A 20,535-nucleotide genomic window follows, 5' to 3' on the forward strand; every position below is an offset into this window, starting at 1 on the left:
CCCGGGGAGGGTCCCTGACTCCAAGAAACTCCGAGGATAAAGACGAGACCGCGCTTCTGCGGGGGCGCTCCTTGGGGGCGGTGGGGGGGGGGGGGTCGTGAAGCAGGAGCTCGGGGGCCAGGCTGGGGTCCGGGGCTCCGGGCGCAGCGGGGACGCGGCGATCGGGCCGGCGCGGGAGGGCGGGGGGCGGCCCACCGCCCGCCGCGTCCCGCCTCCCGCCGGCGCTCCCGGCCTTTCCCATCCGGCCCGCGACGCTCCGCCCGCCCCGTCCCACATGACACCGCCTCCGCCGCAAACTTTTTCCACCCCATCCTGTCGCGGCTCGAAAGGAATGGAAAATGGCGGCCTAGGCGCGGAGTTTCCTGGCGGAGCGGCGGCGGCGGTCTGGGCGCCGGGACGCGGGCGGCACCATGACGCGCTGGGTGCCCACCAAGCGGGAGGAGAAATACGGCGTGGGTGAGCCGTGCCCCGCGCGGCGCGCTCGGGGCGGTCCGGGCGGCGGGGCGCGGGCGGGGGCGCCCGGGAGCCTGTTGCCGGCGGCCCGGGCGGCGCGGGCGGGATGCGGGGTGGCCGCCGCGGTGGCCGGGACCTCGCGTCTCCGCCCCGCGCGAGAGTCGGGTCGCGCCCCGTCGGCTGGCACTGCCCACTCGCGTCCCCGGCGCACGCCGTCCCCGCGCCCCCTCCGGAGCCCGGGAGAGTCGGGCCGGGGACACGCAGGGGCGGGGGGCGGGTTGTGTCACTTCCCGAGGGTGTCCCCTCCGACATCCAGTTCCCGGGCGGCTACCCTGGCGGCGGAGCCTTCCTGCCTCGGGGCTTGCCCCCGACTCCGGGATCCCGAACCGGCGCGGGAGGCACCGGGGGCATTGTTCTGCAGCGCCTTTTTGCTCTTCGCGTGAAGTTGTGCCCGGTGTCTGGGGCTCCGGGTGGACAGTTTCAAGTTGCAGCGATCAAAGCGAAGAATTGTGCTCGCCCCTGGTGGGAGGTGGCGTGCGCGACCTGGGCGGGCCGAGCGCGCCGCCGGCCGCCTGGTGGCCCAGCCCTGGACCATGCGGGACCCTCGGAGGCCAGCGGCCGAGCGGCTTAGCAAGGGCGGGGACCTGCCCTGGCTCCTCCGCTCTTTGTCGTTTCCTGAGGATTTTGCAGAGGGAGTCGTTTGCAAGTTTACATTTCGGAGCAAGTACACATTCCAGAGAGCGAGGCTTTCCTTAGAGGCAAAACAAACAGCCCCAGGCCCCTGTGCACTCGGCCGCCCTCCTCGCAGGAGCGGGCAGCCCGGCCTGCTGAGGCCTGTGGGTTCCTGCCTTCTCTGAACTCGCCCACCGGGGGCACGGGTCTGGGTCAGCGGCTGCTCTTCCAGCCCCACCTCTTCTCCGTGGGTTTCCAGTCTCTCCTGCTCCACCATCCAAAGGGGTCTTTGAGCACGTCCTCAGCCAGGCAGGACTGCCTGACTCCGAAGGCCTTTTGTAACCTTGGCCTCCCCTCCAAAGCCGCGGGTGCCCTCCTGGGTTCCGGCCCTGCAGCCTGCGTCTCGCTTCCCCTCCTGGCTCTGAGCCTGTGCACTGCCCTGGGGAGGAGTGCCTGGCCCACCCCACTGCTGGTCTGGGTCAGTCCTGGTCCTCTGACTCTCTGGGAGCCTCCTGGGTGGTTCCAGTGACTGGGGCTCTGTTTACTTTCTCTGAAGCCAGTGGCTTCTCTGGTAGGTGGTGGAGACATAGCGTGACGCAGGCCTGGACACTGGGACAGGTCTGGGTCGCCCTGGGCCTGCACCGGCTTGTTCCCCTTGCAGCACTGCTTTGGGACCACGGTGGATGGATTTCCTGCCCACCTCCGTTTTAGGGATGAGGCCTGAGGCTCCGGCCGGCTTACAAAGGTCAGGAGCAGAGCCGGGCCTTCTGACTGCAGCTGAGTTTGTAAGCAGCATCCTGTGTGTGTTCAGGTGGTTTCGGTCCAGACAGAAACGTCCCTGTCAATCTGCATTTGATGAGGGAGCTTTAGGGGTGGAGTTTCCCGCTGGGACCATTTCAGCATGGGGGCCTTGGGGGTGTGGGCTGTGTGGGGAGAGGCCTGAGAGGCGAAGGAGGAGCTGGAGCACTGCTGAGAGGCCGGCCGGAGGAGAGCCCACTGCCCTGGGGACCAGGCGGTGACCAGCACTGGCTCCTGCCGACAACCTGCCCCCTCCGTTCTGTGCTGGGGATGGGGGGTGGGACGGGGACATGGGACAGATGGGGGTGATTCTACCTCCCCCCATTTCACAGCGGCACCGGGCAGGTTAAAGCCTTTAGTAAGTGCTCCATCCTGAAACTGAACCCTGGCCTTGGCTCTAAAGTTCAAGGTCACCCCCACTGCCCCCTCCAGGAGACCGGGGAGGGGCTTCTCTTTAGGACACCATATTTGAAGACTCTTTGATACTCTTGGCTCCCAGGGTGACCTGTGGGTGTAGATCCTGCGAGGGTGCCTCTCCTGTCGTGTCTAGAGACCAAAGGGAAGGTCCACGAGTGGAGCTGGCAGGGTCTCCAGTGGGGCGGCGGCTGCAGGCAAGAACAGGGCTGGGTCCTTCCTCGGTAGGTAGGTAACTCACACACCTTCCAGAAGCTTGGCTAGCACTCACTGCCATGGTCTCTGACGTCACACCTGCGGCTCATACTTTGGTTTTCGGAAAACACCATGTTGGAAAGTTTCCAAAGAAAAGCATGCTGGATGGTTTTGCCAGGAGGTTCAGAGAAGGATGCGGTGGCGAGAAGGATGCGGGTGGCAGGCAGGGGAGGGGGAGGGGGCTGTTCTGCTTAGTTTCATCAGGTGGAGGTGACAGAGCTGAACCGAGTGGGAATGACAAGAGCACAACTCTTTTAGCACCAGAAGGAGCTTTAAATAACTGGAGCCCCCGGCCCCTGGCTCCTGATTGGGGGGAGGAAGCAGAGGCCGTGCATTCAGACGCCCCCTGGGCATTTGCGGGAGGGTGCTGGCTGGAAGGATGGAAGTCCTGGGTGTATGCACTCATTCCCACGAGCTCATTGGCTCTTTCTAAGGGAAAATCACGGGATGTCCCTTTTAGCAGCCGAGGGTTTTGTTGGTGATGGGGGGAAACCTCACAAGGGGGCTGTGTCTCCCCAGATGGGCTCTGGCGGGTCTGTGGGCGGCTGCGCTTCCACCCGGCCCTGGTCACTTGGCTCTTGAATGAATCACGAGGGGAGAGCAAATGGTAAACCTCCCTCTCATTTGGAAACATGAATCACAGCTCATTGTTCCCCTAGTTCTTCGGATCTGTTAGAAGCATTGTTTGTAAATGAGACCGTTATTTTTTATTTTGCAAAATCAGGAGAGGAGTAAACAGCTGATCTGTTGCTTCCTTAGCAAAGGCAGGAAATGCTGGTTCCTTGGTTTCATCCCCGTGGGTGGGGGATGGGGGGTGGGGGGAGGGCCACCTGTGAAATGTACCAGCCTGTTAATTTCCTCCTTGGGGTGGAGTTTGGAGGGTCAGTGTTTACAGACCTGGCTTACTACCACAGGCGTGAACTTTGACCTAGCTGTCACGCTGAGGGGTTGGGACAGATGAACCTTTCTGTCGTCCTCCAGCGAGGCAGTCTTGTGTCCCAACACCAGTAAAATTGTGTACATAGGGCTGCTCCTGAGATTAGGTGAAAAGATGTAGTGTGTCCCATCTCAGGAGGGAGTGGGAGGCAGAAAAAGCCCCCCGAATGTCCATGCCCCACTCCCCAAGACCTGTGAACATGATGTGTGATTTTGCAGCTGTGATTGTGGTTACGAACCCCCCCCCCCGAGGGGGGGGCGATTATCCTCACATGGGCCCCCAAAGCAGAGAATCTTCTCTGGCTGGTCACAGAAGAGGGACTCAGAGAGATGCGGCAGAAGAGGAGTCAACAATCCGAGCCTGGGAGTGTGCGTCGTGGCGCAAGGGAAAGGAATCCGACTAGGAACCATGAGATGGCAGGTTTGATCCCTGGTCTTGCTCAGTGGGTTAAGGACCCGGCGTTGCTGTGAGCTCTGGTGTAGGTTGCAGACCTGGCTTGGATCCTGTGTTGCTGTGGCTGTGGTGCAGGCCAGCCGCTGTAGCTCTGATTCAACCCCTAGCCTGGGACCCTCCCTATGCCACTGGTGCTGCCGTAAAAAAAGAAAAAAAAAAAATTACAAGCCAGGAGAGGGGAGAGGTTGCTGGCCCTGAGATTTGAGGGTCCACTTGCTTGCATCGCATTGAAGCCTCAGGGAGCTAAGGGTGGCTCCAGCTGACAGCCAGCAAGGAAACAGGGACCCCAGTGCCTCAATCACAGCCGGGTTCTGCCAATACTCAGGATGAGCCTGGAGAGCAGATCCATCCCTGAGCCTCCCAGGAGAGCCCTACCGGCCAGCACCTGGGCTTTGGACCCAGAGCCTTTGGGTGTGTGACCTGGAGCCCGGTGACATAGTGAAAGTGGCTGGTGTTCCCCTGCTCAGGGGGTGGTGCTTCGCTGGGGCAGCAGTAGAACACGGGTGGAGGCCGCGTGGAGGGCAGCCGGGGAGACAAGGTTCTCTTTCCAGCCTTTAGCTTTGTTACCAAGCAGATGGAACAAACTCCAGTGACCCCAGTGTGCCCTTCCCTCTTCACTCTAGGCAGAGCTCGATCAGGGATGTGGGTGTTGGCACCGTGACTTTTCTTGGTCTAATTTGATTGAGGAGTAGTTGATTTACACTGCTGTGTTTCTGCTGCACAGCAGAGTTATTCAGTTATGTATATATAATCTATGCACACCTAAATATTCTTTTCTGTTATTGTTTATCACGGGATATTGAATACAGTTGCCTGCGCTGTGCAGTGGGACCTTGTCTATCCAGCCTACATATAACACTTTGCATCTGCTGACTCCAAATCCCAGTCCACCCCTTCTCCGCCTCTTCCCCATCGGCAACCCCAAGGCTGTTCTGTTTGTGAGTCTGTTTCTGTTTCCTAGTTAAGTTCTTTTGTGTCCTATTTTAGATTCCACATGTAAGTGATTTCACATGGCACTTGTCTTTCTCTTTCTGACTTAGTTCACTTAGCGTGATAGTGTCTAGGCCCACCCGTGTTGCTGCAGTAGCATCATTTCATTGCTTTTTATGGTTGAGTAATAGTCCACTGTCTGTATATGGCACATCTTCTTTATCCATTCATTTGTTGATGGACATTTAGGTTGCTTCCATGTCTTGGCTATTAGAAATAATGCTGCAATGAGGAGTTCCCGTCGTGGCGCAGTGGTTAACGAATCCGACTAGGAACCATGAGGTTGCGGGTTCGGTCCCTGCCCTTGCTCAGTGGGTTCACGATCCGGCGTTGCCGTGAGCTGTGGTGTAGGTTGCAGACGCGGCTTGGATCCCGCGTTGCTGTGGCTCTGGCGTACGCCGGTGGCTACAGCTCCGATTAGACCCCTAGCCTGGGAACCTCCATATGCCGAGGGAGCGGCCCAAGAAATAGCAACAACAACAGACAAAAGACAAAAGACAAAAAAAAAAAAAAGAAATAATGCGACAATGAACAGTGGGATTGCTGGGCATTTAAAATTTCTGGCTCTTGGAGTTCCCGTCGTGGCGAAGCGGAAATGAATCTGTCTAGGAACCGTGAGGTTGTGGGTTCGATCCTGGCCTCGCTTAGTGGGTTATGGATCTGGTGTTGCCGTGAGCTGTGCTGTAGGTTGCAGACACGGCTCAGATCCTGCATTGCTGTGGCTGTGGTGTAGGCTGGCAGCTGCAGCTCCAATTAGACCCCTAGCCTGTGAACCTCCATATGCTGTGGGTGTGGCCCTAAAAGGACAAAAAAGAAAAAGAAAAAGAAAAAAAAACCCCTAAAACTTCCGGCTCTTAGTTGCTCTGTGACCCTTGAGAAAATTACTCCTGCTTTCTTGGCCTCAGTTTCCTCATCTGGAAAGTGGATTTAAGCCTGCCTTCTGCTAAGACCTGTGCGGATTCATTGAACTGGTGTCCTCAGAGCGGGAAGCTGTGAGATGAGCATTTGAGATAAGCCAGGCACTCCCTGGCGTGGTGCTTTTGGTAATGTTTTATGTAATGAAGTGCAGGTTAGAAATGTGGTGACAAGTGATTTCCTGTTTAGACTTGACAGTCATGGTGGCTGGAGGAATACTTTTCTTCTGAGGTTTCTTTCTTTTTTTTTTTTTTAAGGGCCACAACTTTGGCATATGGAAGTTCCAGGCTAGGGTTTGAATTGGAGCTGCAGCTGCTGGCCTACACCACAGCTACAGCAATGTGGGAGCCGAGCCACATCTGCAACCTACACCACAGCTTTTGGCAACGCCAGATCCTTAACCCCCTGAGTGAGGCTAGGGATCAAACCTGAGTCCTCATGGATACTAGTTGGGTTCTTAACCCACTGAGCCACAACGGGAACTCCCCAAAGTTGATTTCTTAATGGTGTGTTTTGCCCCCATGTTAGGGGGAAGTGACGTTGGCCTGGCGTTGATGACATGTGTATTCAGATCAGCCCTGGGCGATGATAATTAGCAGGATGGGTAATGTCAGTGAGCTCGGGAGCGTGGGAGTCGCAGCGAGATCCCTTTTGTGGGCTAGAGTAGCAAGCCAGCTGCTCCTTTTGGGGAAGAAAAATTAGATTTGATCGTAAGTAAATAGAAACGCAGACATTTTCATTCACTGGAGTTGCAGAAAAACCAAATTAGGGCGTCTGATATTTCTGCAAACCTGATTTTGCTTTGGAAACATTATAAACATTTTAAATTTATTGTTGTGCCAATGTTCGCCCAGAATATCAGACGTCTTCTTAGGATTGTCTTAAGGTCTATGAACAGTCCTTTCTCTTGGTCTCTTGTGACCTCTGAGGACGCAGATAATGAAAACATGGAGAGAGAAATAGGCAATTGTGAGCCCTGTGCTGGGCGCAGGAGAAAAGCCACAGTGCCTGGGCCCAAGGCCAACCAGCGGTCTTTCTCTCCCTCCCTCTCTCTTCTTTCCTTATCTTTTTTCTTTTTTTTTTGGGAGGTGGAGAGGTTGGCTGTGCTAGTGGTATGCGGAAGTTCTAGGGCCAGGGATTGAACCCATGCCACAGCAGTGACAACACCAGGTCCTTAACCCACTGAGCCACCAGGGAACTCCTCTCCTTTCTTTTTCTCTTTCTTCCTGCTTCCTCCCCTCTTTCCTCTGTGCTTTCCTTCCTCTCCCTTCTTTTCTTCCATTAAACTTTGGATCTTCGGGTAATTAGAGACACAACGGTGGTTAAGAAATAATCAAAAAAAGAAATAATCCAGAGAGATCCCATCATCCGTTTCCCTTAAGGTCCAATCTTGCAAAACTGCAGCACAGGATCAAACCCGGGTATTGGCGTGGGTACCATGAAGATACAGAGCATGTCTGTCCCCTCGAGGTCCCCTCCTCTGGTCCTTTTGTGCCCACACTCCCTCCCTTTTCCCTCCGGCATAATCCCTGGCAACCGTTAATCTGTTCTCCGTTTCCATCATTTTGTCATTTCCAGAATGTTGCCTGGGTGGAACTGTACACCGCGTGGCCAAAAGGAGGGCCTCTTTGTGCTCCGCATACCTCACCAGCGAGCTGGGTTGGTTGCTGTGGGTGCGGATAGATTGTTTCTTGTCATCGCTGAGCCGTGTCTGGAGGTGCGGACGTGCGGCAGACGGTTTAACCACCCGCCTGGGTTCGGGCTGCCACGCGTACAGCTGCTGTGCACATTTGTGTGCAGGTGTTTGGTGTGCATGTAACCTTCAAAGGCCCGGGAGCGCGATTGTCGAATTGCATGGCAGTTGCATGTTTGGCATTTTCAGAACCTGCCAAACTTTTCCCCAGCGGCTGTGCCATTTTATGTTCCCACCAGCTGTGTGTGTGTGTGTGTGTGTGTGTGTGTGTGTGTGTGTGTGTGTGTGTGTGTGTGTGCGCGCGCGCGCGCGCGCGCGCGCGCATATAAGAGCTCCAGTTTCCCTGTATCTTCGCTGACATTTCTTCCTGTCCCCGTGGTCTGTTTTCACCAGGCTGAGAGGGTGTCGGGGCATGTCATTGGGGTTCCAGTTTGCCTCTCCCGCCTCTCAGCCCACCCTTGGAGGGGACCTGGGTGCGATTTGGGAGGTGAGCCCATGTGGGGTGCGGGGAAGGCTGCCGATGGATGTGGGGCCCGCAGTGTCAGGGCCACGGAGCTGGGAGATGCTCCAGTTTGTTCAGGGCAGGGCCCGAGTCTGCTCTGAAGAGAAGATTCTGGAGTGGGCAGCTGGCAGGCAGGTGCTACAAGGGGCGATGCCCGAGGCTTCAGACTCGCTCAGCCCCGGGAGGGGCTGGCCCTTCACACCGGGATTTGAGCCTCCAGGGGCTGCGGGGTCCCGGGGCTCCCGGAACCTGTCCTGGCAGGATACTGAGCGAGGCCTGTCCTCGTTTGCTGCCTTAACACCCTACTTGGGGCTTCAACAGTGGGAGTTATTTTCACACTTTGGGAGGAGAGACGTCCAAGATGAATGTGTCAGCAGGGTCGGCTCCTTCTTTGGAGACCTTTTGCTGTGTAGACGGCCGTCTTCCTGCCGTGTCCTCACGTGGTCTTCCCGTGCGTGTCTGTGTCCTAGTCTCCTCTTAGAAGCACCTCGTCACACTGGATGGGGGGCCACCCGATGATGTCACTCCACCTTAGGCTCTTTTTTAGTTTCTTTCTTTTCGTATTTTTACTTCAAAAATTTTGTTAGTTTTTTTTTTTTTTTTTTACGGCCGCTCCCATGGGATATGGAGGTTCCCAGGCTAGGGGTTGAATCAGAGCTGTAGTCGCTGGCCTACGCCACAGCCACAGCAACTTGGGATCCGAGCCACATCTGCAGCTTACACCACAGCTCACAGCAATGCTGGATCCTTACCCTGCCAAGCGAGGCCAGGGATGGAACCTGTCTCCTCATGGGTGCTAGTCAGATTCGTTTCCACTGAGCCACGCTGGGAACTCCCTCTTAGTCCCTTCTTTAAACGCCTTGTCTCCAGGTACTGAGATACTGGGGTTAGAGCTTCAACACTAGAATTTGGGGGGACAGAACCCAGCCCATAAAAGTCGCATTATCACGACCTAAGGTGTTTCCGCCTGTGTTTCACTCTGCTTTTGGATGCTGCCATCTGGGTGACTTTTCCTGTAAGCTTGTGGGTCCCCAGGGCTTAGCAGATGCCTGGGAGGTGGGAGCTCATGGTGGAAGCCCCCCTTTCTTCACGACACTTACAGAATCTAATTAGTTTCTGTGTTCCTACCTGGAGGTTCCTTGTAATCACATTGGCGACAGGACAATAAGATCAGGTAGTTTGGGACCTGAAAGGAAGCTGCCTAAGTTTATTTATTTACTTTTTATTAATTTTTTAAAAATTAAAACATAGTTGAGGAGTTCCTGTTGTGGCTTGGTGGTAACTAACTAATCCGACTGGTAACCATGAGGACGCAGGTTTGATCCCCGGCCTTGCTCAGTGGGTTAAGGATCTGGTGTTGCCATGAGCTGTGGTGTAGGTCGCAGACATGGCTCGGATCCTGCATTGCTGTGGCTGTGGTGTAGGCTGGCAGCTGCAGCTCCGATTGGACCCCTAGCCTGGGAACTTCCATATGCTGCAGGTGCGGCCTTTAAAAAAAAAAAAAAAGGTATGGTTAATTTCTGATGTGGTATCAATCTCTGCTGTAAGCAGAGTGACCCAGTCATACGTATTATATACATTCTTTTTCTCTTACTGTCTTCCAGCACGTTCTATCCCAAGTGATTGGATAGTTCTCTGTGCTGTACCGTAGGAGGGCGTAGGTTTGAAGTGGGGTCGTGCGCAGTGCTCGTGGGCGTGGGGGGAGGGAGTGCTGGTGAAAGCGCCCTCCCCAGGGGTGGTCATCCAACCGCCCGCCCCCACCTGTGCCCACGTGCTGGCGGATGAGGCTTATTGCCAGTCTCTCACCAGCCAAGGTTTTGTGGCGCGAGTGGAGGGCCAGGCCCCGCTGGATCCAGAACCCCAGGTCTCCCGTGATGGCAGGGAGGGCCTTAGGCACCTGTCCTGCGTGTTCGTGTGGGCCCAGTGGACAGCTCCAGGGGTGCTGGTCACGGTGGACCAGCCCCCGTCCACAGCCTGCAGGGGCCCAGGGCGGTCAGGGGCGCTTTAATTTCAGAAGCGAACGGGGCCGGGGAGGGTGTTGGCTTGTGGCAGATGAAGGACATCGTGCGTCCGGAGGGTCATTTATAAGCACCGTGTAGGCTCGAGGCTGCAGTTTACCTGCTTGCAGGTGAGTTGCTGCGTGTACCTCCACACAGGTGCACCTCTGCCTCCCAAAGGCAGAAGGTTTCACCCCAGACAGATTGCTTGTCCGCCTGTTAAATTTGCATCTGGGTTCCCAAGGGTTTTCTTTCAGCATGAGGTCTGGGCCAAGGAGTAGGCTTGGGACGCGAGAGGTCTCTCGCTCTGAATTCCGGCTCCATCTCCGACTAATTGAGTAACCTTGGGCGAGTTGTGTACTTTCTCCTCTGTCTAGCTGGCGGCAGCACTACCCTCCTCGGGCAGTTCTGGGGGTAAAGAGGCAGCCGCACACACCGGCCCCTGGGCTGTGCTTGGCAAAGGTTAGTTTCTTTCATTATTGATTGTTTGTTAAGTAGAAGCCTTGTGTTGCCTGAGACTGAACCTCTAGTTAATTCAGGCTTTTTTTCCCCAACAGCCCCCCCACTGCCATCTGACTGGGGGACTAAAGCAGGGTGAGCCTGGATTTCCGTCCCTGCTTGCTGTCAGGTGGGGGTGGACCCTGGGGAGAGCTACTGAATGTCTTCTCTAGAATGTTCGCTCTGAGATGAGATCAGCAGTTGGAGTTCCTACTGGTTCCCAGGGGTCCTGAGGGGACCTGATGAAGGCTGATCCTTGACGCTCCCCGAGAGAAGCCTCTCATCACAAATGTTCCTTGGTGGAGCTCCTGCTGTGGTGCAGTGGCAATGGAATTGGCCTTGTCTTAGGAGCGCTGGGACGCAGGTTCGATCCCCAGTCCGGCGCAGTGGGTTAAGGATCTGACTTTGTCCCAGCTGCAATTCAGGTTGAAACTACAGCTGGGTTCTGATCCCAGGCCTGGGAACTCCATCTGCCAGGGGGCGGCCAAAAACAAACAACAAGAAACCAAACAAAAAACCCGGTCCCTTGGAGTCTTCATCCGAGGACTGGCTGTCTACAGGTGCAGTTTGCTGTGGCCTTTCCTCAGGAGTGTGATACAAGATTCCTGTGCCATCTTGAGTGATTTGTCTCACTTGTTTGGGTAGGTTAGGTACACTTTTTTTTGGCTGCGCGTGTGTCCTGTGGAAGTTCCTGGACCAGGGATCAAACCTGAGCTACAGCAGTGACAATGCCGGATCCTTAACCTTCTGCGCCACCAGGGAACTCCCTCACGTGTTCTTATTGATGCTTATTTTCCCTTGATCGGGAAGCGCTGTGATGGCCCCCTTAGCACCACGGGCGCTGAGCCCAGATCGTAAGATGTCACAACTTTCCATCCAGAGGGTCCTTGGTAGATCCGACAACCAGACCCCTATGAAGACGGGAAGAGATGTGAATGGGTTCGGATGCTGCCTTGTTCTTTGATATATATTCTGCCACTCGTGTCCTAGAGATTTAGGGTGTTCTTCTCTGTCCTCAGCCTGGGAGGTTGCTGGCGTGGGTGGGGGAGGGAGGGGAGCGGACCTGGGAGCCTAAGAAAAGCCACTTTCCGAAACGGTCATCTTCCGGGAGCTCCTGCCGTGGCGCGGGGGGTTCGGAATCCAACTGCAGAGGCTTGGGTTGCTGCGGAGGCTTGGGTTTGACCCCCGGCCTAGCACAGTGGATGAGGGATCTGGCATGGCTGTAGCTGTGCTGTAGGTCGAAGCGGCGGCTCAGATCTGGTCCCTGGCCCAGGAACTTCCATATGCCCCGGGTGTGGCCATAGCAAATAAATAAGTAAAGAAATAAAAGGGTCGTCTTTAGATGTGCGTGTATGTACAGCTGACCCAGTTTGCCCTACACCCGGAACCAATGCACCATTGTGAGTCGACTGTACTCCAGTAAAACTTAAAAAAAATGTATGTATAAATCACATACAAGAAAAAAGAAAATATTCATCCTCATAACTGCCCCTTTGTTCTCACCACCTGAAAAAGAGCACAGCACCCCGAGGCTCATTCCTGCACTGAATTCTTTCGGCCTCAGGAGATGGTTCTGGAAGCCTGCTCATGAGCCCTGGGCCTTGGTTAGGCCGGAACCTTCATTGGCTGAACGAGCCCTTATCTTTAGGGTGAGGGTCAGTCAGTCAGACCCACAGTAACCCAGGGTGAAGTGTGAGGACTTGGTGGCAGAGAGAGCCCTGGATGCCCGGAATGCAGGCCGGGGCAACACCTAGGGCCACCTTCTTGGCCTCCGGGGGGCTGCAGGCCCTTCCCCTGGCAGCTGGGAGAATCGCCGTGCTGTGCTCACCTCTCCGCTGACCCCCTGCCCCCCCCCCCCCCGCCCCCTCAGGATCTGGGAGGTCTTGTTTGCTGGAGGCCTTTCAGCAGGAAGAGGTACCACTCAGATTCCCTTACTGCATTGGTCTTAACTTATTATGGAGGAAATAAGCAATTTCTGGTGATGATTTTCATCACTTCTTCATTGGAAAAGGGCACTGTGGCCTCATGAGCTTTAGTTTTTCCCCTAAAGTTTTGGGGGAGATGAGTGTCCTGCATGAGCCGCTCACTGGGCCCCTGGGTGTCGAGCTGAGCAGTGAGGGGCGGATGGAGAAGGCGTGTCCCAGCTTCAGGGATAAAGAGTGGTCCCTCCCTCCCTCCTTCCCCCGTGTCCCCTCCTCTCCCCCCCCTTCCTTCTTACCTGCCAGCTTTGTTCTTAGACCCTGAGACTCAAGAGTCACCCTATAGTTCATCCCCACACAGCTGGATTTTTGCCCTTAAACGCTATGGTGTTTGGAGCTTTGGGGATTTGCAGGGCTGTGGATCTGTTTGATATTTTTTTTACACACCTGAACCAACATGTTCAGTTTGTCTTCTCAGAGTTCCTCCTCCAGCCCAGCTCTCAGATCAGACTGCTTAGGCAGTGGTGGCTGCTCCCCTCTTGGAAAGGGCCCCCTTTATTTATTTATTTTTTCTCTATTCAGGGCCGCACCCACAGCATATGTAAGTTCCAGCCTAGGGGTCGGATCAGAGCTGCAGCTGCCGGCCTATACCACAGGCACAGCAATGCAGGATCCAAGCCGAGTCTGTGATCTACGCCACAGCTCACGGCAACAACGGATCCTTAAGCCACTGAGCGAGGCCGAGGATCAAACCTGTGTCCTCATGGATACTAGCGGGGTTTCATATTGCTCAGCCACAGTGGGGGCTCCGAAAGGGCATCCTTTAAAAGTGCCCTTCCTGGCCTTCCTGGCCTCACTTCCTGCTACACTCCTCTTCCACTGAGTGCCTGGCTGGTCCCAGGTCACAGTCTGTAATTTCCTGCTTTTGCTTGACAGGGTCTGTGCCAGATTCAGCTTTTGTTCCCAGCATTGCAGGCTGCTGGAGCCCTTTTTTTTTTTTGCGTTTTAGGGCCACACCCATGGCATATGTAGGTTCCAGGCTAGGGGTCGAATCGGAGCGACAGCTGCCAGCCTACACCATAGCCACAGCAACGCCAGATCCAAGCCGCGTCTGCAACCTACACCACAGCTCATGGCAGTGCCGGATCTGTAACCCATTGAGCAAGGCCAGGGATCGAACCCACAACCTCATGGTTCCTAGTCGGATTCGTTTCCGGTGCGCCACGACGGGAACTCCTGATCTCTTCTGAAATCAACTGTCTCCGTTGTTCTCAACCTCAGGCCACAGGATGTGGGTGTAAGAGGGCTGTGGGTCCAGGGAGAGTGGCCCTCAATCCCCAGGGCCTTGGAGTCTGGAGGGAGGAGGGAGAGGAGAGGTGGGGGTAGTGCCTGGGGAGGGGGCAGGCTGGCCCCGGGTCAGGGGTCAGGACGGAGGAGGCCGGAGGCCAGCCTCCCCCAGAGTTTCCAGCGTCCTGCTTTCCCTTCTTATTTTCATCAACCAGGTTCCCTAAAGCAGGTTCTGGGCTGATGGAGCTGAATGGCCCAGACCATGAGCCTGGGTCATTGCTGCCCGCCCAGCAAGGGCCGGGGGCAGCCGGCCCGAATGTGGGAGGCAGGCCCAGCTCTGCCCAGGAGGGGCCCCGTCTGGGGCTCACTGCCTTGTCCTGGAAATACCAGTGCCATCACCGCTCCGGTACGTGGAGTGAAGGCCGTGCCATCCCAGCCAGGACTGAAGTGCTGGGTGGGGAGCCCAGGGGTTGGGGGTGGATGTTGGGGGGGTGGTTCTGCAGCCCCCTGCCCTAGTTTGCTCCTTATTGACCTGCATGACAGCAATTCCTGTCCCACACATTTGCTCAAGGATGAAATGGGTGACTTCACATAAAGCACGTTCCGAGCCCTGCGTACTGCTGACCTTCTGAGTCAGGTGTATTTAGGGGGAAGGGGCTGTGCTGTGCATTCTTGGCCTCTACCCACTGGATCCTAATAGCACTCCCTTCCTTCAGCTGTGACAACCCCAAATAGGTCCAGATGTTGCCATGTGTTCCCTGGGGCCAGATGGCCCCCAATGGCGAGAATAGAGTGCTGGGAGTCGCCCCGACTCCAGCGCGACTGTGTGCTTGGAAGCGAAGCCTTGCCTGCATATCTGGGAGGAAACGTGAGAAACCCCGCAAGGCTCGTTTCCCCACGGGTGAGCTGTGGGCAGGAGCCTTAGGGAGAGGAAGCCCTTGGGGGTGGGGGCTGTGGGGGGATAGCCAGGCACCTGGGCTGTCTGGAGACGTGATGCTTCTGTCTGAGAGACAGACGGCAGTTTTGAGGTCCCGGGAAAGATGCTCGGGTTGCCGGGGGAATTGTGGACCATCCCCAGCATCTTGTCGAAGCAGTACCAGTCAGGCCGCCCACAGACCTTCATAAATACGGGAACTCAAGCATTCACTCTTGGAGTTTTATTTGCTGGAATAAAGGCACTTAGCAAGACTCCATTTTTTTTCCCCCCTGAAAATAATAACTTATTTTCTTTAACATAATTGACTTTACCAGGGGCAAATAATGATTTAGCAGGAGGGAAATGTGATTATTTTTCTTCCAAATTGCTGTGCTTCTATTAACTTCACAAGATTTATTTTCAAGTCCTTCTAACGTCATGTGTGTTCTGCTGCCCATTTTTCAAAGGCAGGAATGCATCTTGGTCCTTGCGGTACTGAGGCCAGGCTGCTGAGTTTCTTGATGTTGTTCTTGGAGGGGGTGTTGCTTTTGAGGATTGGCCTGGAGAGGCCGAGGGGAGGGAGAGATGGGGATGGCAGCCCATACTGGGGACCCCTGTGCACGGGAGGGAAGGGAGCTTAGTTTGGCCCACCTCGCTGATGTCTGCTGGTATTTCTGAACTCAAGCTCTGGCCCATTCCAGCCTGTGTGTTCTGGTGGTGCCTCAGTGCCTTGGCATGTGCTCTTCTGTCTGCCTGGGAATACCCTTAATTTACCTTCCAGCTGTCAAGCTTTTCCAGGCTCAGCGCAACTTGTAAACCTTTCTTGTTTCAAAAAATTGATTGGAGTTCCCATTGTGGCTCAGTGGTTAATGAACCCAACTAGGGACCATGAGGTTGCAGGTTCGGTCCCTGGCCATGCTCAGTGGGTTAAGGATCCGGTGTTGCCGTGAACTGTGGTGTAGGTTGCAGATGTGGCTCGGATCCCACGTTGCTGTGGCTGTGGTGTAGGCCGGCAGCTGCTGCTCCGATTCGACCCCTAGCCTGGGAACCTCCATTTGCCACAGGAGTGGCCCAAGAAAAGGCAAAAAGACCAAAAAAAAAAAAAATTTATTGACGTGTGGCTAGTTTACAATGTTGTGTTAATTTCTGCTGTATAGCAAAGTGATTCAGTTATATATCTATGTATCCATATATCTTAAACACACACATTCTTCTCCATGACGGTTTATTGCAGGCTATTGAATGGAGATCCCTGTGCTGTACAGTAGGACCTAAGTTGTTTATCCATCTTATATGTCGTAGTTTGCATCTGCTCATCCCAAACTCTCAGTCCGTCCCTCCCCCACCTCTCCTTCCCCTTGTCAGCCACAAGTCTGTTTTCTGTGTCTGTGAGTCCATTTTGTCAATAAGTTCATTTGTGTCAGACTTTGGATTCCACATGTCAGTGATTTCGTATGATATTTTTTTTTGTCTTTTTTTTTTTGATATTTCTTGGGCCGCTCCTGCGGCATATGGAGGTTCCCAGGCTAGGGGTCCAATCGGCCTACGCCAGAGCCACAGCAACGCGGGATCCGAGCCGCGTCTGCAACCTACACCACAGCTCACGGCAACGCCGGATCGGTAACCCACTGAGCAAGGGCAGGGATCGAACCTGCAACCTCATGGTTCCTAGTCGGATTCGTTAACCACTGTGCCACGACGGGAACTCCGATTTCGTATATTTGTCTTTGAGTTTCTTGGCTTGGTATGATCATCTTTAGGTCCATTCATGTTCCCGCAAATGGCATTATTTCATTCTTTTTTATGGCTGAGTAGTATTCCATTGCTGTATGTGTGCCGGAAGTGTAAAAACCTCTTTGTCCATTCATCTCTTCGTGGACATTCAGTCATCGCGGGCACATGTGCTTGAGTGAAGGTGAAGGGACAGGAGGTTTCACTTCAGCAGGGTGTCAGGAGCTTATTTGAAAGCTGCTGAGTCTTGGAGTTCCCGTTGTGGCACAGTGGTTAACGATTCCGACTAGGAACCATGAGGTTGCGGGTTCAGTCCCTGGCCTTGCTCAGTGGGTTAAGGATCTGGCGTTGCCATGAGCTGTGGTGTCGGTTGCAGACGTGACTCGGATCCCGCATTGCTGTGGCTCTGGTGTAGGCCGGTGGCTACAGCTCTGATTCGACCCCTAGCCTGGGAACCTCCACATGCTGCAGAAGCGGCCCAAGAAATAGCAAAAAGACAAAAAAAAAAAAAAAGAAAGAAAGCTGCGAGTCTCCGGTTGGTGGGGGTCCCATCGCTGGATGGGTGGCCACTTCCAGAATCTCTGGCAGTCAGCTCAGGAATTGGGTGGGTAATTGGGTTCAATGGCCTTAAATCTCCCCCGAGAGTGGCTCTGTCCCGATGAACGTGGCTCCCTGGTCCCATGCTCCTTGCGTATTTGGTGACATTGATGGGCCAGGGAGCTGAAATGTACACCTGCCTTCCTGTGTTCCTCAGGTGACTTGGGGGCATCACTAGCATTTCTGTGACTTAAAGTTCCTAGAACTCCCCACTCTGCCTCCCCCTCCTCTTAGCACTGATATAAAACCACTTCCCAAGTCTTTTTATTTATTTACTTATTTACTTATTTTTAGGGCTGCACCTGCGGCATAGGGAGGTTCCCAGGCTAGGGGTCCAATCGGAGCTACAGCTGCCGGCCTGCACCACAGCCACAGCAGCTCGGGATCCAGCTGTGTCTGTGACCTACACCACAGCTCATGGCAACACCAGATCCTTAACCCACTGAGCGAGGCCAGGGATCAAACCTGCGTCCTCATGGATGCTAGTCAGATTTGTTAACCGCTGAGCCACCATGGAAACTCCCCAAGTCTCTTTTTAATGTTGTGCTCTAATGGTGAGCTTTCTTAGTCCGGTTGTTGGCGTGGTCGACTGCAGGTGCCGGACTAGCAGGGCGGTGTGTTGAAGGAAGGCTTAGATTTGAGAAGGGGGATGGCAGTGAGTCCTGGTTCCAGCTGTTGGCGCCTCGGGTCCCAGGGAGGCCTCTGATCATCTGTAAAGGGATGGTCTTGCCCCTGCCAGTCATCCTGCCTGCGCTGTGAGAAGCCAGTGACATCAAAGTAGGGGCTGTATTTACTGAAGTAGTTGTCATTAATGCAGTGGCCAGCTGGAAGGACCAGTAAGGCGTTTCTCTTTAGAACAGAGGTCGGCAGCCTTTTCTGCAGCAGTCTAGATAACCAGTACTTTAGGTCTTGCCGGCCAGAAGACAAAATTGCAGAGACTCCATAGGTATTTATAGAACTGTTAGAAAAACAAAACCATTTATGGAGTTCCCATTGTGGCTCTGTGGTAACGAACCCAACCAGTGTCTATCAGGATGCAGATTTGATCCCTGGCTTCGCTCAGTGGGTTAAGGATCCAGTGTTGCCGTGAGCTGTGGTGTAGGTTGCAGATGTGGCTTGAATCCCGTGTTGCTGTGGCTGTCATGTAGGCCGGCAGCTGTAGCTCGGATTCAACCCCTAGCCTGGGAACTTCCATGTGCCATGGGTGCGGCCCTAAAAAGCAAAGAGAAGAAAAACGAAAACCATTTAAAAATGGGAACACTGGAAACCAGTTTGGGGGGGGGGGTCCTCAGGAAGTTACACAGGCTCTCATGTGACCCAGCAGTTCCACTCCTGGGCTGTACCCAGAGGAATGAAAAGCAGGTGTTCAGTCCACTGCTTGTCCAGGAAGGGTCACAGCACACTCTTCACATTCCCCAGAGGTGGAGACAGTCCAGAGCCCATCAGGGCACAGGTGCACACACAGAACCTGGCTTATCCATCTGGATAACGGAGTGAATTCATCCACGAGTAGGAGCGGGGAGCTGATAGAGGCTCCAACGTGGGCGAACCTTGTAAACGTTATGTAGAGTGAAAGGAGCCAAACCGTTCTTAGCTCAAGGGTGGTACACAGCCAGGCTGTGGTTGGGGAGGTATTATGAGCTGTGATTGGCCAACCCTGGCTTAGAGCCTGAGGGGCTTTACCCTTTGGAATAGTGACTGTTACTTTTTTTTTTTTAATGATTTTTATTTTGTCCATTATAACTGGTTTACAGTGCTCTGTCAGTTTTCTACTGTACAGCAAGGTGACCCAGTCACACATACATAGATACATTCTTTTCCTCAGGATGGAGCAGGTTGTCCTCCATCCTGCTCCATCACAGGGGACTCGATATAGTTCCCAGTGCTGTACAGCAGGATCTCATTGCTAATCCATTCCAGAGGCACTAGTTTGTACTATTAACCCCAGATTCCCAGTCCATCCCACTCCCTCCTCCTCCCCCTTGGCAGCCACAAGTCTGTTCTCCAAGGCCATGAGTTCCTTTTCTATGGAAAAATTTATTTGTGCCGTATATTAGATTCCAGATATAAGTGATATCATATGGTATTAGTCTTTTTCTTACTTCACTTAGTTATGAGAGTCTCAAGTTCCATCCATGTTGCTGCAACTGGCATTATTTTGTTCTTTTTTATGGCTGAGTAGTATTCCATTGTGTATATGTACCACATCTTCTTAATCCATTCATATGTCAATGGACATTTAGGTTGTTTCCATGTCTTGGCTCTTGCGAATAGAGCTGCAGTGAACATGTGGGTGCATGTGTCTTTTTCAAGGAAAGTTTTGTCCGGATATATGCCCAAGAGTAGGGTTGCTGGATCATATGGTAGTTCTATATTTAGTTTTCTGAGGTACCTCTGTACTGTTTTCCATAGTGGTTGTACCAAGACTATTACTTTTGTAAAAATATTATGTGCTAATTATGAAAACAAAGCAAGCAGCATGGAAGTTCCCTTTGTGGCTCAGTGGTGAACGATCCCAACTAGGATGCATGAGGGTGCGGGATTGATCCCTGGCTTCTCTCAGTGGCTTAAGGATCTGGCGTGGTCGTGAGCTGTGATCTAGGACATAGATGTGGCTTGAATCCCGTGTGGCTGTGGCTTAGGTGTGGGCCGGCAGCTGTAACTCCAATCAGACCCCTAGCCTGGGAACCTCCATATGCCGCAGGTGAAGCCCTAAAAACCAAAAAAACAGACAAAAAAAGAATGCCAGCAAGAGAAAGATGTAAAAATCTCCCAGGTGTTCTCCAAATAACGTACCATTCAGAGATAACCCTGGTTCTACTCCTATCTCTCTTTGCATGTTCACGGTAGACAGAAAAATGGAAGATTCATAAACTGGCTTTCCTTTTGTCTATGCCTGCAGTGTGTGGAAGTCCCTGGGCCAGGGATTGAACCTGTGCCACAGCAGCAACCCGAGCACATGTCAAATCCTTAATCTGCTGAACTGCAAGGGAACAGCACTTAAAAATTTTTTTTACTCGTTGAATTACAATGTTGTGTTAGGTTCAGAGGTGCAGCACTATAAAACCGTTATCTTTTTCCTTATAGATTATTAGAGCTTTTCCTCATAGGTTATTTTGTAATAATTTTTAGAGTCTTTTTCCTTAGAGATTATTACAAAATACTGAGTATAGTTCCCTTGCTAGACAGTAGGTCCTTGTTGGTTATCTAGTGTATATACAGTAATTCATGGGCTCTTAAAGCCGAAAGGGAACATTGCCTCAGTTTTCTCATTGAGGCTAGACCTGGGCTGGGACCCCCCCCCCCACTCTGGGATACCCCCCCTTTAGTGCTTTAATGGACCCAAGAGGCCTCTGAAGTGCTGGGAGTGGGGGAGGGGCAGGGAGTGTTGCGTGAAAGGTTAAAAAATGGTGATTTAACAGAAATCCAATTCTGTAGGATTCCTGCTTCTTCAACCGTGTTGCCTCTGGTTGAACAGAAAATAAAATCTCCATTTTGCAGTTTTCAT

The 20,535-nt window shown here is 53.7% G+C and overlaps 1 protein-coding gene across 2 annotated transcripts in view; it reads left to right on the forward strand.

Annotated features, from left to right (window-relative positions):
• The first annotated feature begins 280 nt into the window (after window positions 1-280).
• DOCK1 (dedicator of cytokinesis 1) overlaps window positions 281-20,535 on the forward strand; it is a 535,081-nt gene continuing 514,826 nt past the window's right edge. For both annotated transcript variants that reach the window (XM_047760279.1, XM_047760280.1), the window contains exon 1: window positions 281-456. In XM_047760279.1, the coding sequence (XP_047616235.1) occupies window positions 411-456 (46 nt within the window). In that variant the 5' untranslated portion in view covers window positions 281-410. The remainder of the gene's footprint in view (window positions 457-20,535) is intronic.

Source organism: Phacochoerus africanus, chromosome 15 (assembly GCF_016906955.1).
Source record: "Phacochoerus africanus isolate WHEZ1 chromosome 15, ROS_Pafr_v1, whole genome shotgun sequence".
In the NCBI taxonomy this organism is placed as follows: domain Eukaryota; kingdom Metazoa; phylum Chordata; class Mammalia; order Artiodactyla; family Suidae; genus Phacochoerus; species Phacochoerus africanus.